Source organism: Uloborus diversus, chromosome 8, assembly GCF_026930045.1.
Source record: "Uloborus diversus isolate 005 chromosome 8, Udiv.v.3.1, whole genome shotgun sequence".
NCBI classification, from domain to species: domain Eukaryota; kingdom Metazoa; phylum Arthropoda; class Arachnida; order Araneae; family Uloboridae; genus Uloborus; species Uloborus diversus.
In genome coordinates, this window is record NC_072738.1 from 81,382,856 (window position 1) to 81,398,441 (window position 15,586).

At 33.2% G+C, this 15,586-nt stretch overlaps 1 protein-coding gene across 1 annotated transcript in view; it reads right to left on the reverse strand.

Moving 5' to 3' along the window:
- The window catches only part of LOC129227389 (cohesin subunit SA-1-like), a 36,814-nt gene that overhangs the window by 2,979 nt on the left and 18,249 nt on the right, over positions 1–15,586 (reverse strand). The window contains exons 4-5 of the mRNA XM_054861940.1: positions 14,329–14,703; positions 7,619–7,813 (exon numbers count right to left, since the gene is read on the reverse strand). Coding sequence (XP_054717915.1) covers positions 7,619–7,813; positions 14,329–14,703 — 570 coding nt within the window. The remainder of the gene's footprint in view (positions 1–7,618; positions 7,814–14,328; positions 14,704–15,586) is intronic.

Genomic DNA, 15,586 nt, shown 5'->3' on the forward strand with positions numbered 1-15,586 from the left:
GTGGTCACGAGCCTAAGTTGATCTTTTTCGGCTTATTTTCCAATATGGTTGGTTCCAACATTTCCTGTTATCTGAAACTGCAGCCATATCCTCTCGACAATTGATTTACTCACTCCACATATTTTGCCTATTTCCTCTAACGTTTTAGAAGTGTGTTCTCTAAGTGCAATCACTTTAGCACGTGTTTCAGGGCTGATATCCATGACTCTAATTACACTCACAGCAAGTGAGCAACTAACACTGCAAACTTCTAGCCACTTGGCGGAAAAATTTATATGCCTGCAACTTACCTGATGCGTACAATTAATTACTAATTTGAAAATAAGTGCCATTTGAACTCTGAGCTGAATTTGAGTGCTTATTCATTCGCTTATGTGTGATAAAGTGAAAAAAATAAAATTTCCCAGTTAATTGCCACAATACTGCACTTTTTCTTCAAGTACGGAGTATTACAATGTTATTTCATTTTAATGCAATTTTGGTCAGTTTCAAAGCATGCGTGGAACTTTAAAATATAGTTTATTGATAAAATGATTTTATGCTGGGTGTAGCCTACACAAAAAGTCTATTACGTCCTACTACACACACACACACACATCACATTAAAAATATTTTTCACAATTGGGGAACTCATTGTAGCTTTTTCCAATCTTTATGCAATAATGCTCAATTTTGTTGGGCTAAATGCCTTTATTTTTGTTTCTTGAAGGATTTCACTAATATTGTTTTAAAAAAAATGTAACTTACCTTTTGCCATTCCGGGAAAAACCTTGCACGGGAAATCCCATCCACCTGCCACTGACACTCAAATGTTTGAGTATGAATCGGAAGTGTTCGGAAAATTTGTGGCACGCTATGATTGGTTGCCGCCATTCGGCAGAAGTCGGTAAACTTCCGACAAAGCACATGTCAATCACATAAGATAACCTGTTGAGGTGTTGGGTGCTGAATGTCGAATTAGATAAGAATTGTGCAACCCCAAGCTGTGTTTTTCCGGGGTTGAGCTGTTCTTGCAAGATGCAAATGAGGTAACGTCACATTGTTACGAGCACGGTCGGATCTGGCAATAAATACTCGGACCGGCCTTAGCTCGATCTCTCTCACTCGTCTTCTCGTTTTGTGTTGTTTGTGTATGTGTTCGTAAAGTTTTTGCTACTGGCCTCTCAGGGGAGGTCGGATTTTTCGAATGATTCGTCATTGATGCCCCCAGTTTTTGGAAGCGCGTGCTGTTATGATGTTCATAAAGATGAAAAGTTATAGTCCAACTTAAGTGGGTTGTTTGGTCTTCAAATGCTAAGGAGCGAGTCCATCTTCAATATTTTCCTGGATACGGTGAATTTGACGCCTGAGGTATGAACTGACCTGCGTGCAATTATGGGGAAATTGCGATGCCGTCCTTCTGCCTGTGTGGAATTCACCGTGGAAAGCCGACAGAACTTTTGACATCTGCATGGACTTATTGTAAGATCTTTTGACCTAGCATAATTTAATATTTTTTGAGGACTAAACTATTGTAATGTAACTATTTTATAATACATGTTAAATAAATGTTTTTAATGTTAAAAAGTGATTCATGTTTTATTTTCTTCGGGCAGACCACTCCCTCAAAATTCAGTTGGAAATGAGTTGCCTAATTTTCAGCTTAGCTGTAGGCTATTAACTCTATAACATCTAAATATATCCAACAAGTGGTAGCAGAGTCGTGTGGTTGACCTGCCCGGAGAAAATTGAATCATTTTTTATTATGGAGAAAGATTATAGAAATGTCGAGAAGTTGGGCTCCCATAATTGGGCTACCTGGTCCAAAGACATAACAATGGTGCTCATAGAAAGGGATTTATGGGAGGTTACCCAAAAGAAACAAGAAGGGGAATTAACTAGTGCTGACAGAAAAAGATGTGGCCAAGCTTTAGCCATCATCTATTTAAACTTAGAAAAAGACATAAAAAGGTTAATTGATAATTTGGAAGATCCCAGTGAAGCTTGGAAAGCCCTTAAGACAAATTTTGAACCCCCATCTTTGGCCAGAGTAGCCGTACTATGGGAATCCTACTTCTCTTGCAAAATGCAAGAAGGTGAAACGGTGGGATTATTCGCTGCAAGGTTGGGGGGAATTTTTGACCAATTAGTCGAAAATGGATATATTATGGAAGAAAAAATCAGAACTTTTCAGTTGATACGGCATTTACCTTCAAGTTTCAGCAGTATTGTTCAAGCCATCTACAGATGGGAAGAAGAGAGATTTACTTTCTCTAAAGTAAAAGACGAACTACTGGCTGAGGAAGGCAGGATTACGTATTTGGCCGAAGAGCCTAATGTAGAAAATTCGGCAATGTTTTCAAAACCCGGAAACTCCGGAATGGCAAATGGTAGGAGTAAATTTCTTGTTAAAAATAAAGTTTGTTACATTTGTAAAAAGAAAGGGCATATTGCGTCGAAGTGTTGGAGCCGTAACAAAGTAAAACAGGATAAGAATTTTAAATTCAAAACCAAAGAAGACCCTCAGGCAGGAATGTTTTGTTCCGTAGATGAAAACGAAATTTCTGCAAACACTACCTACCCAAAATGTGAGGATACATGGCTATTGGATAGCGGCAGTACATCTTATTTTTGTCGAGATAAGTCATTGTTTGCCGAACTAGAGCCTGTACAAAACACACAAATGGAGGTAGCCGTAGGAAACGTGAAGAACCAAGTAGAGGGGATTGGGAAAGTAGTTTTTAAAATTGAATCAGATGGAAAATTAGTTACCATCACCCTCAATAATGTTTTCTATGCTCCAACATTGCGACGCAACCTAATTTCTGGTTCTTGTATAGACAGACAGGGCTATAAGCTTAAATGGTTGCCCGGAAAGATCTGTGTTTTTAATCAAGAAAATGTTAAACTATTTACAGCAAATTTAATAAATAAACTTTATCATGTTAAACCAAATTTTTATATTGATTGTGAAAATGTTAATTATACAAAAGTTTTTAAGACCAAGGACCCGTCTGAAGGGGCCAATATGGTCAGTGTTGATATGGAAAAATGGCATAGGAGGTTTTGCCATATAAATATGGAGAGTATCACCAAAACGAGTAAACTTGGTGCAGTCCAGGGACTAGAGATTAAGAAGGGGCAAAAACCCAATTGTGACCCTTGTCAATTGGGAAAAATGAGGAAGTGCTCGTTTAAATCTATGCCAGAAAGACGTACTAACTCTGCACTTCAATTGCTCTACATGGACCTGATGGGACCCCTTCAGACCGAGTCCTTGGGGGGGAAATAAATATATTTTTATAATTATAGATGATTTCTCAAGAAAGTTGTTAAAAGAAAAATGTTTTCTTTTTAAGAGCAAAAAGTGAGGCATTTAATGTTTTTGTCAATTTTCAAAAAAGGACTGAAAGATTCCTGAACTCAAAAATTTTGGCTATCCGTTCCGATAACGGAACAGAATTTGTTAACAAAGATTTTGAGAACTATCTCACCAATCAGGGAATAAAGATAGAGCGGACCAACTCCTACACCCCACAAATGAACGGGGTTGTAGAAAGATACAATTTAACCATAATGAATGGTGTGAGGTCTATGCTCAATGATTCTGGATTGGGGGATGAGTTTTGGGCTGAAGCCGCTCTTTGTTTTAATTATGTAAGGAATCGGACAGTAATAGGAAATATGGACAAAACCCCTTTTGAACTGTTTTCTGGGCGTAAACCTTCAGTGAGACACCTACGTATTTTTGGGTGTACTGCCTATGTAGGTCAGCCTAAGTCTAAACTAAAAAAGTTAGATATGAGGGCTACCAAGGGGATCATGGTCGGATACGCCTTACGTACCAAAGGGTACAGAATCTGGGATCCTGACTATTAGCGTAAATTTCAATGAAAATGAAAAATGGGGGGAATTAAAAGTCCAAAATAAAAATGAGAGAAAATTTAACTTTATCAGGCCTATGAGTGAAGTTCAACTTGAACAGGAAATCCAGGAGAGCATTGAGGAGACTCCCTGTGAAAAAATTAAATGGGTTAGAGAAGCCAAAAAGAGAAAGACCGGGGATAGGACTGATATTTATTATACAATTGCCGGTAAAAATAAAGTAAGATTAAATTCACTAAAACAAGTTTTGAAATATTGTAGTGAAAATAAAATAGAATATAAACCAAAACTTTTTGACTTTTCAACTAAAAATCCAACAGTAGGGGAAATCTGTGACGAGAGTGAAAGTTCGGGAGAAGGTGAAGAAGCAAGTTTAGTGGAAATTTCTATACCGAATTCGTATAGGCAATGTATCGCTACCCCCGAAGTGGACAACTGGAAATTGGCCATGGAATCTGAATTAGATGTCATTAAGCAAAGAGAGGTGTGGGACCTTGTACCTCCACCAGAGGGGAAACCAATTTTGGGAAATAGGTGGGTCTACGACCTCAAGGTAAATGACAGGGGTGAAATTGTAAGATACAAGGCCAGATTGGTTGTGAGGGGGGACCGTCAGTCAATTGAATCATATTCTGAAGTTTTTAGCCCAGTAATTGAATTTTCGCTTGTGAGAGTTTTCTTTTCTATTTTTATATGTCTTTTAAAATGGTGTCACTCACAAATTGATGTAAAAAATGCTTACCTATATGCTGACTTAGAGGAACAAATCTACATGAGACAACCAGAGGGTTTTGTCAGTAAAAGTCACCCTAATTTTGTCTGTAAATTGAAGAAGTCTCTCTATGGACTACACCAGTCCGGAAGAAACTGGTTTTTAGAAATAGACAGTGTTCTTTGTGGTTTTGGTTTTCAAAAATTAAAAGGATGTAATTGTGTATATCACAGAGACAAAGACACTTTTCTTCTTATTTATGTAGATGATATAATAATTCTAGCAAAAAATGAAAATTTAATTAAAAAGGTAATTAATGAAATTAAAAGCATGTATGATATTAAAGAAATGGGGAAAACCAGAAAGCTACTGGGGATTGAATTTGTGGAAGATAAAAATAATCTTTTTATTCACCAAAGCTCTTAAATTTCGAAGGTCTTGGGGTTATTCTCAGATAACTATGTGCCAAATTCAACCCCCCCCCCCCCCCCCCCAATCTCAAAGGGTACAGTTTTGTCGAAAGACGACTGCACGAAAACTGAGGAAGAAAAAAGGGAAGCAGAATTGCTCTCATACAGAAATTTGTTGGGTTGTATGGCATACATAGCGGGAAAGACCCGGCCTGACATCTCTTATGCGGTGAATATTTTTTCCCAATTTCAAGCAAATCCCGGAAGGAAGCATTGGGATTTTCTATTAAGATTGCTAGGATATTTAAAGTATACAATATCATACAAACTAAATTTAAGTTCAATCAGTAGCGTAGATCTACGGGGATTTTCCGACTCCGATTACGCCGCTAATCGGGAAGATAGTCTCAATGGGGGGATCAATTTTGTGTATTGATCGGGTCCCAATTAATTGGAGGACATTTAAACATAAATGTGTTGCGTTATCCACAATGGAAGCAGAATATATTTCAATTGGTGAAATGCAAAAGAAATGGTCTGGCTGAAGAGGATAATTGCAGAAATAAGTGAATTAAATATTGAAAACCTCCAGCTTAGGGATACAGTCATTTATTGTGATAACACTGCAACAATTGATTTTTCTAAGTCTCCCATTGAGAATTCCCGTACAAAACACATTGATGTAAGGTACCATTTTTTAAGAAATTGAATTGAGCAAAAGATTTTTTTGATTAAATATGTGAGGACGAATGTAAACATCGCGGACATTTTCACTAAACCCCTATCTAAGAATTGTTTAAATAAGCTTTGTAAAATTATATTTAATTGGGATTAACTTAAAAAAGGGGGGCGTATCAAATTTTTTGAACTATTTTTCAAATGTATTTTTTGTAAATATAATGTGAATGTAGTTAAGTGTTTTTAATGTATATAATGTGGTTTTTGATGAAATTCCTTCAAGAGGGGGGAACTTGTTGGGCTAAATGCCTTTATTTTTGTTTCTTGAAGGATTTCACCAATATTGTTTAAAAAAAAAAAAAATTGTAACTTACCTTTTGCCATTCTGGGAAAAACCTTGCACGGGAAATCCCATCCACCTGCCACGGACACTCAAATGTTTGAGTTTGAATCGGAAGTGTTCGGAAAATTTGTGGCACGCTATGATAGGTTGCCACCATTCGGCAGAAGTCGGTAAACTTCCGACAAAGCACATGTCAATCACATAAGATAACCTGTTGAGGTGTTGGGTGCTGAATGTCGAATTAGATAAGAATTGTGCAACCCGCAAGCTGTGTTTTTCCGGGGTTGAGCTGTTCTTGCAAGATGCAAATGAGGTAACGTCACATTGTTACGAGCACGGTCGGATCTGGCAATAAATACTCGGACCGGCCTTAGCTCGATCTCTCTCACTCGTCTTCTCGTTTTGTGTTGTTTGTGTATGTGTTCGTAAAGTTTTTGCTACTGGCCTCTCAGGGGAGGTCGGATTTTTCGAATGATTCGTCATTGATGCCCCCAGTTTTTGGAAGCGCGTGCTGTTATGATGTTCATAAAGATGAAAAGTTATAGTCCAACTTAAGTGGGTTGTTTGGTCTTCAAATGCTAAGGAGTGAGTCCATCTTCAATATTTTCCTGGATACGGTGAATTTGAGGCCTGAGGTATGAACTGACCTGCGTGCAATTATGGGGAAATTGCGATGCCGTCCTTCTGCCTGTGTGGAATTCACCGTGGAAAGCCGACAGAACTTTTGAAATCTGCATGGACTTATTGTAAGATCTTTTGACCTAGCATAATTTAATATTTTTTGAGGACTAAACTATTGTAATGTAACTATTTTATAATACATGTTAAATAAATGTTTTCAATGTTAAAAAGTGATTCATGTTTTATTTTCTTCGGGCAGACCACTCCCTCAAAATTCAGTTGGAAATGAGTTGCCTAATTTTCAGTTTAGCTGTAGGCTATTAACTCTATAACATCTAAATATATCCAACAAATTTAAAGTCGCGAACGGAACCTCAAGATGTTTTTCACTATTAAAATCCTTTTATACAAAAAATATCTCTTCAAAGGCAAACTTTTCTGCACTATTACTTAGCATTTACAGGCTTTTGATTTTTTCACTCCATCCTAATGGTTATATATTGTTGCATCAGAGCAACAGTAAGATATCTTAGTGTTATTTCAGGGATTCAATATGTTACTGTTGCTCGGAGGCGACAATATGTGTGTAGGGCAACTTTTCCATAAAATGCATTTGTAAATTTTCTTCTCTTTTAATTTAAGCTTTTGTTGCACCACAACATTAAAAAATGATTTGTTTTTAAAAAATGTACTAACTTCATGTTTACATAAAAAAAAGATTTTTTTGGGGGGGGGGGGGGACAAACACCACAAATTACTGCCTCGGGTGTCATTCATGACAGGAATGCCACTGTTAAACTATTGTAAAATTATCAGTTTGAATAGCAACTTAATTTATTTCTAATTAAATTAAGAAAAATTATATAAGGTATATTTTGGTTTCTATTAACAACTATTTATTTCTTTAGTTTCTTTTAACTGCTGACATGCAGAAAAACTTTACAAACTAAATATGTGTAACTAGTGAATCGCATAAAGTCACAAGCTTACCTGAATATGTCGGTCCAGATAATTTAGTACGACCTTCTTATCCTGCTTCATGAGCTTGTTAGTGAACTCGGTAAGGATTTCTAAGAAGGCGAGATTTGGAGGAGGACCCAGAGCAGCAGCAGTAGTATCAGTTGACATCACTACAAATAAAATTCCTTCCCTGTGAAGCGCAGCCACAGCATCTCTGTTTTTTACCTAAACAATGAAAGTTTACTTTATGTGAATGATAACTTCAAATAAAATTTTGAATTGAAAAGCACTGTTTTTCAACTTATTTAAACAAATTAATTAGTCCTTTTAAAAAATGGTTTTTTTAAAGAAAAAATCTAGAAAAAAAAATTAGATTTTTCATATAACAGTAAAATAGCAAGAGGGCGATTCTCGAAAAAAATGTCCTTTGCATAATGATAAGTCTTTTATTTTATTCAAGTAATTTTTTATTAAATATGGGATTAACTTTATGCATTGATAGTATATTAAAGCATGTATTCTTTCCCAACAGCAATTTTTTAGGGCTTTGGCTAGCTGGAAAAAAAAACTTAACGTTACACACAGGAAATTTTTTTGAGAATCGCCCACAAGGAGTAACAATGCAAAATAGGCAAGAAATAACTAAGCATATCTCAATACAGCCAGGGGTCTGTCCAGGCTTTTTCACAGGGTTCGTTTTTTGTGAAAAATCAAATAATTTCGCAAAAAAGAAAAAAAAAAGAACGTTTTTTTTTTTTTTTGTTAAAACGAAATTTTAGAATTTAGAAATGGCACAAACTGCGTCAATTAAACTTAAAGTTGAGTGTTTTGTTCTTCTATGTCGAGAATATCATTCTGGAGTGTTTTTCTGATATTTGGTGGGGGAGAGGGGCTCGCTCAAGTATTAATATTTATCTACCATTCTACATTATGTTAAATTACCGTAGAAATATTTCTGAACAGTATTTAAAATAACTGTAACAAATATATAAAATAAAATTTAGAATAGGGTTCAGCATTAAACATTTTGACCCAAGACACTCTTAAAAAGCACAGAATTTCGTTTAAAACTTAAAAATTCCTTGATTTTAACAAAAATAAAAAGATATTTTAATTGTTTACCTCTTAACAAAGCCTAATAAACATCAAAAACTCGAAAAATCGGATTCCCATAGCGGAAGCAAAGAGATCGCAATACTCAAAGTGATTCAGTCATCAAAAGTATAAAAACGGCTTGTACTGTCTGACCATCGATTGCATGGAAAGGTTAATGTCCGGTTTATGAGCGGAAATGGACGCATTTATTAGTTTGCAGGGGTGGTAGTTTGTTCGTCACAGATGTGCGCTTTTGCCTATTTAGACACAGTTTTGTGCAAATGACAGTTCGTTCACCGAATCATTTCTTAAATCTAAACTATATTCGATCTTATATTCTTACTACAAAAATTAATTGATATATTTTTAACAATATAATTTTGCGCTTACCATTTTGATTCTACTTTTCTTGACGAAATGAAAACAATGTATTTTCTTTTTGTTGTTTCCATAGAAACAGTTTCTTTCCACTCTTTTTCAACTTAGAGAATGCAATAAATTAATTAGGCACTAGTGACATTATAAAATGGGTGAATAAAAATCCCATCGCTATTTATCTTCTCCCTGCTAGATTCAGTCAGATGGAATCGTCTTAACTTGGCCAATTGCCAAATTACATACAATCCGTGGTCAAACAGTAAAAGAAATATTTTTGATAACATTATTTTAAAATTTCATTTTAGAGTCCTATGATAAACATTTCATTAATATCTGTGACATAGTTGAAGCAAAAAAAAATAAAATAATAATAATAATAATCCATCTATTCAGCATTTTAATTTTTGACTCATAAAAGAAAATGGAATTTTGCTTTAAAAACTTGAAATGAGATTTCTAACAGAAATAAAGATACTTTTCATTTATTAGCATCCTAATAAAGCGAAGTTAGCTTGAAAAAAGAACAAAATATGATTCTCATATCGGATGTTTAAAGATTGCATTTTTCAAAATGTAGACATCTAAAGAAAAAAAACTGTAATTAAAAGAGTTTATTTAAAGTTAATCATCCTTGTTAGCATCAAAAAATCAAAACCCATATAATTTTCTCCCAAAATAAGTTAAACATGGCACCGCACAGCACTGTAAAAACGCAAATATTGACAAGCTGGTAAAATGATGAGAATATTTTCTAATCAAGTCATTATAAAGGTTCAACGTCAGACGCTAAGTGGTGATAATTTTAAAGTTGGTAACCCTATCTGAAGCGATCATATTTTTTCCCCACCCTTATCATCCCTTTGCAGTTCTAAGTTCATTTCACAGATATATACTATTATTGTTTATTAAATCATGAGCAGGGAGAAAAGTGCTTACCAACGCCTTTTCAGAAAAGTTTACAACAACAAAACTACTAATTAGCTGTGATAGACAAACAAACAAGCATTATACTTATTTGGCAGTAGCAATTATTTATCGCTAGCAGGAGCACAGGAGCAGCATCGCAAAAGTGCCCCCCCCCCCTTTTTTTTTTTTGCAAAATTAGCTGATTTTGTATAAGCTGATACCTCTAATTTGACTTCAAAAAAGGTTCAAAAAATTATCGGTTTATACACAGAAATATGCATTACTTTGCTTTCAGATTTGCTCTATCAATAAACAATTTGTGAAAGATCCAATCTTGTTTATCAGAGTTGTGTGAAGGGTCCGTTTTGGTTGTTGGTTGATCAGGATTTTGTGAAAGGTCCGTTTTGGTTGATCAGATTTTTGTGAAGGGTCCGTTAACGGACTCAAATATCCTCTGGCCAGACCCCTGACAGCATAAGTGATAATAGCCAAAACAATATTCACAACGTTAATTTTAAATATTTTTTGTTAAATTTATGTTTGAATCCAAGTAAGAAGACATAGAAAAATTTAAAACAGAAAAAAAAAATGTATCTACCTTGATCCAATCTGAAATTTTCAAATTAGTAGATGTTACGCAATTGCTGCAGAGATTGGAGACTAATGTTTTGGATTGGAAATAAAATAAAAATTCCCAGATGCAATTCCATTTGCTCATAAATTCTGTACAAAATGTGCAAAAACAGAGAAGAAAGGTGTGTAAAATACTTTGAACACAGTTAGTATACAACTTTAAAAACACTACTGTGCTTCAAAAGCCAGTTGATACTTTTTACTCTTTTTCTGCAATACAGTAAGCTCCCCATTATTGGTGGTCGGATTATTCACAAGTCTCTTCAGAATTTAAAAAAAAAAAAAAAACCTTATAATTGTGTTAATGCTTGCTTTTAGATTTTGCATAGATTTTTTACATGCAATGGTAGCAATGTTTTTAGTAAAAATTTAAATGTATGTGTAAGTGTTATTTATAGTTTTTAGCTATTGTATACACTAAGTGTCATTTTTTACCTATTATTCAGATTATCTGCGGATAAACCGGAATTTCTTTTTTTTTTAAATTAATAGTGAACATTAGCAATAATTTTTTACGATTTAAACTGTTGGGAAAAAAATGTTTTTCTTCCTTTGCATTAGCAATGATTTTAAATCTTTTTACATGTGATTGATAAGAGTTTTTGTTATTTGGTAATTATGATTTTTTTTTTTTTTATACAAGTGTTTATGGTGTTGTAGTCACGTTTTTTTTTTCTTTTTTCAGCAGTCTTCAAGGTTAATCAGAAGTAAATTGATCAGAAAGCTTATACAAAATCAACACCATGTAATAAAAGTGCAAAAAAAAAAAAAAAAAAAAAAAAACAAGTAAAATGTAGGATAACAAATCTTAAAATGAAATGGTAAACTTTGGTATGCTTTTGTGATAATTTATTAAAAGCATATCAAAAAGTGAAAAAAAAACTTATAAAAAAACGCTTTCCTTTTTTTTTCATGACGACTGCCATAATGTTTCTGCTACTAGGTTTTTTGTATTTTTTCTGCCATTTACAGCTCAACCAAAATTTTCTTGCACAAATCGGAAATGATAAATAAATACACAAAAATATATACATAGATAAACACCACTCAAACATGCACAAGTGCTGATAGTTAAAGGTAGGCAAGAAGCTTCATGTCTTTAATCAATAGAATTATTCTGCTTAATTTACATATTAAAACTTGCTGCTTTCATCAAATTATTAAAAACAACTTTAGGATATTAAAGAATGTTCATAAAGATGATTAAAGGCATTTTGTAGTCAACACAAATCTTTCAGACAATATTAGAATGATTAAATGAATAAATTAATAATGTTTTAATGCACAAAAATTGTACTTTTTCTGCATTGAAATGTAAGTAATTAATTGAGATAAATCATGATTTAAATCAATTGATTTTTTTTATAAAAATCCTTCATTAAAATCAGTTCATTTTATTTTTATAAATTAATTTTTGCATTTTTAGAATGTGTTGCTCTAAATTTAACTACACTGCATAAAACAATCTTAACTTCATAGGCAAAACTACATAGATCCCTCTTGATTGCATGTGGAACAGATTTTTTCTTCTTGCAATATTGCTTTTACTCCAAAATTACAGTTCAATTCAGTATAGAACCAAATCAAAATTTTTCAGTTTTTCTCACATACCATCACTGATATAATTAAGAAAAGTAATTTCTCAACATATTCTTTAACACTAAGACCTACATGATGATGGAAACCATATTTTTAAGCAAAGCATAAAACAAAATCACTTCTTATCAAAGTATTATAACGTATTTATAAATCTTAAAAATGTATTGAATAGTTAAAGAACTTATTTTAGTTTGAAAAGTAAGCTGAATAGATTCATCATATACTATATGAAATATATTATGTTTATAAATGTAAAGTAATAAATAATTATAAATATTACTAAAAATCAAAAATATCTGATTTAAATTTAAAAAATCCAACTTTTTAAATTAAAAAAAAAAATTAAAAAAAATCACAAACCCTAGTCGGGTGCACAGTCAAAATACTTTTCCATTTTTTCCGACCAATGATTAATATTTAATTAAGCACTTTTAATATGAATTAAAATTGTTACATTACTAATAATTTTATGAATATAAAATTAAAAAAAAGGAATCTTATATTAATTTGTGATACTAATGATGTATTAATGATCATAAAAATATAGTACATTACTTTTTGGTTATTTTAAATAATAATGGACGATAATTATGATTAATATAATTTTTATATTGAAAATACTGTAGTTGAAAAAATAAATATAGAAAATATCAAAATATCACGATATTTTCAAAATAAATATACCAGCAAATCCTGGTTGTGACAAGGTTGAACTGCACCCTGTTACTGTTTTACTGTTAAGACTGTCATTTCAAAGGAATGAAGAAACAAAAAAGTGGTCAACAATGAACGCTCTCTACTAGATTAAGGGTTAAAATTTCTACAAACAGAATACCACCAAACAGGCAATTGCTTCGATCAAATGTAGAAGCAATTTTCACCCGTCATATCTTGACGGGTGATTCTTTAGTTTATTTATTAAACTAGCTGCATTGCCCGGATTTACACGGTCTACCTCGAAAATAAAAGTTTTGTCAAGTGAAGCATGTTCAAGAATCAGGCTTCAATTAGAGAAAAAAACTACCACAAAATTTCCTGTCAAAATAATCATTCTTAAAAAAAGAAAACGGCAAATCAAAAGTTCCCAAAAGAATTAAATGCAGCACTCTATAAATACAACTAAAATCTTTTCAAAAAAAAAAAGAAAGAAGATAAATTTCCAAATACTAATCAAAAGGCGAAATTTTTAGCTCAAAACAAAAGCAAAATTTTATTTAGACCCAGCCGAGAAAAAAAAAAGTGGCAATTTCTGAATGCTAATTTAAAATGAGATCGCTCAAACAATAATTTTCCGATTTAAAATTTCTGTTCCATTAGGCTGAGCAGTGCTTTTTAATTTTTTCCCCGGTGATTTTACAGCCCTTTTTTTTAATTCGAAGGAAATGAATGAAGGGAATGAATGATACACGGACAACGGCTGCCTCGCCCCATACTATACCACATCGCATTCCTTATAGCCCCAGAGCGGCGATGCCGTCGGTGAGGAAATGAATCTTTGGGTGTTTTTTGCGGGCTTTCGAATGGGACCTGAATTAAAGAAATCGGATAATTATTTCGGGTAGAAAGAGCCACTTAATGCAATTTTTGGGTCTTAAAATTCGAATGGTTCGGTTCTTTTTCGGCTTTTGTTCGGTTTGAAAACCTGCCTAGGTTCCTTCTCGGGAGCGCAAGTACCTCACTGCCAAATTTGATCGAGATCCGATGTGAATGGTGGATTGGTATAGGGAACATACACACACACATGTATATACACATATATTCTTTGTTTTATTTATATAGATATTAGAATGAATTTGGTAAAATTGCTAATTAATGTCAAATGAAAATTAAATAATGGATTTTGTATATTTTGTACACATGATGAACAAAGTAAAAAATTTTGAAAATGTATGTTGCAGGGGAAAAACAAAAATGTAAGAAAAACTACACATTAATTTATCACATTAAAGGATTCTTTTCATTTCAAATTGTGTTTAAATTATAAAAAAAAGCTTCAATAATGCCCAACTTATTTCTTGCGTTTCAAAATTTCTTGCATCTTTTCCATCCTTTAATTTAGAAGCTATTCGAGGCCCCAGAAAAACTTATGAAGTAGAATGACAAAAGAAAAAACAAGAAGGATGAATTACCTGATCTAAACCAAATGAAAGCGCAAATCTTTTTGCCAACTCTTTAATAGCCAAAAAGTTCTCATCTTGACGATTAATCTGCGTTGATGCTGCAGCCCGGCGCAAGTCAATGAACAATGAAGTAAGGGACATGGCCATTGTTCTTGCACAATTCACTTTGTTGATTTCTCGTGCTTTTCCCAGAGTTGCTTTGATGATGTCCCCATAATCATTGTAGAATCTGACATAGTGTTTAAAAATATCAGCAGCTTGTTTCACACTAATAATATTGTATACCACAAGTTTACAGAAGGAAGCAAGGAAGTTACGACGCTTGTGCAGCTCTTCAATTTTTGTGTGTTCATCTTGGTCATCATCATCATCTTCGATGAAAACCTGCAGCAATTAATAACGCAAAAAATTAAATTACTTAAGAGAGGTAGAGAATAAAACTGATAGTGCAGTTTGTAAATATGGTAAAAGAAAGATTTTTAAGCACAAATAAGAGAACTCCAAAAGTACTTCAAATAAAAATAAAATTAAAGGCAGGGTTCGTACTCAATTTCAGAAATAAAATGAAGGAGGTTTGGGGGAGTTTTGAAAGAGTAAAATGAAGTTTTGAAGGAGTACTAATGGGATGTCATTAAATAATGTCGCACTTTTTTCAACATATTTGACCCCTTCCCCCTTTATCACAAAGTTTCACACTTCACCTAACTCCTCCTCTTGTCATACTTTTTATAAACATATTGTTACAATAACTGTGTGATGTCACTTTTTGTCACCTTCTCTCATCTACTTGTTACAATTTCCTGAGCCCGTCTCCTCTTCAAGGCATGACATTACTTTTGGATGACTCTTTTTACTATATAATAACTGCAATTTACTGAAGAATTTTTTTTTTATAAACACAATCACTTAATGCAGTACATCTGCTTATGTAGTTTTAAATATTTAAATAATAGTTAGACAAGCTGACTTTTGCTGCTGAGAGTGTGGTGGAAGAAAAAAACAATAATCATAAAACTTGAAAATACAGCCAAGCACCATTTAAGTATGTTTTCCTTCACTTATGAAATATTTGTCTTCTAATAAAAATTTCACCTTTAACTTTTATGCCTTAACTATGATCAATTGTAAATCACATCTTGATGAAAAAAATAAATGCACGAAATTACTATATTAAAATCACCTTGTGACAGAGTTAGTTGCCGATAAAAGTTATTGTCATAGAGGAAGATTATTCTAGTCTCGAACTAAAAAAGAAGGAGCTTTGAAA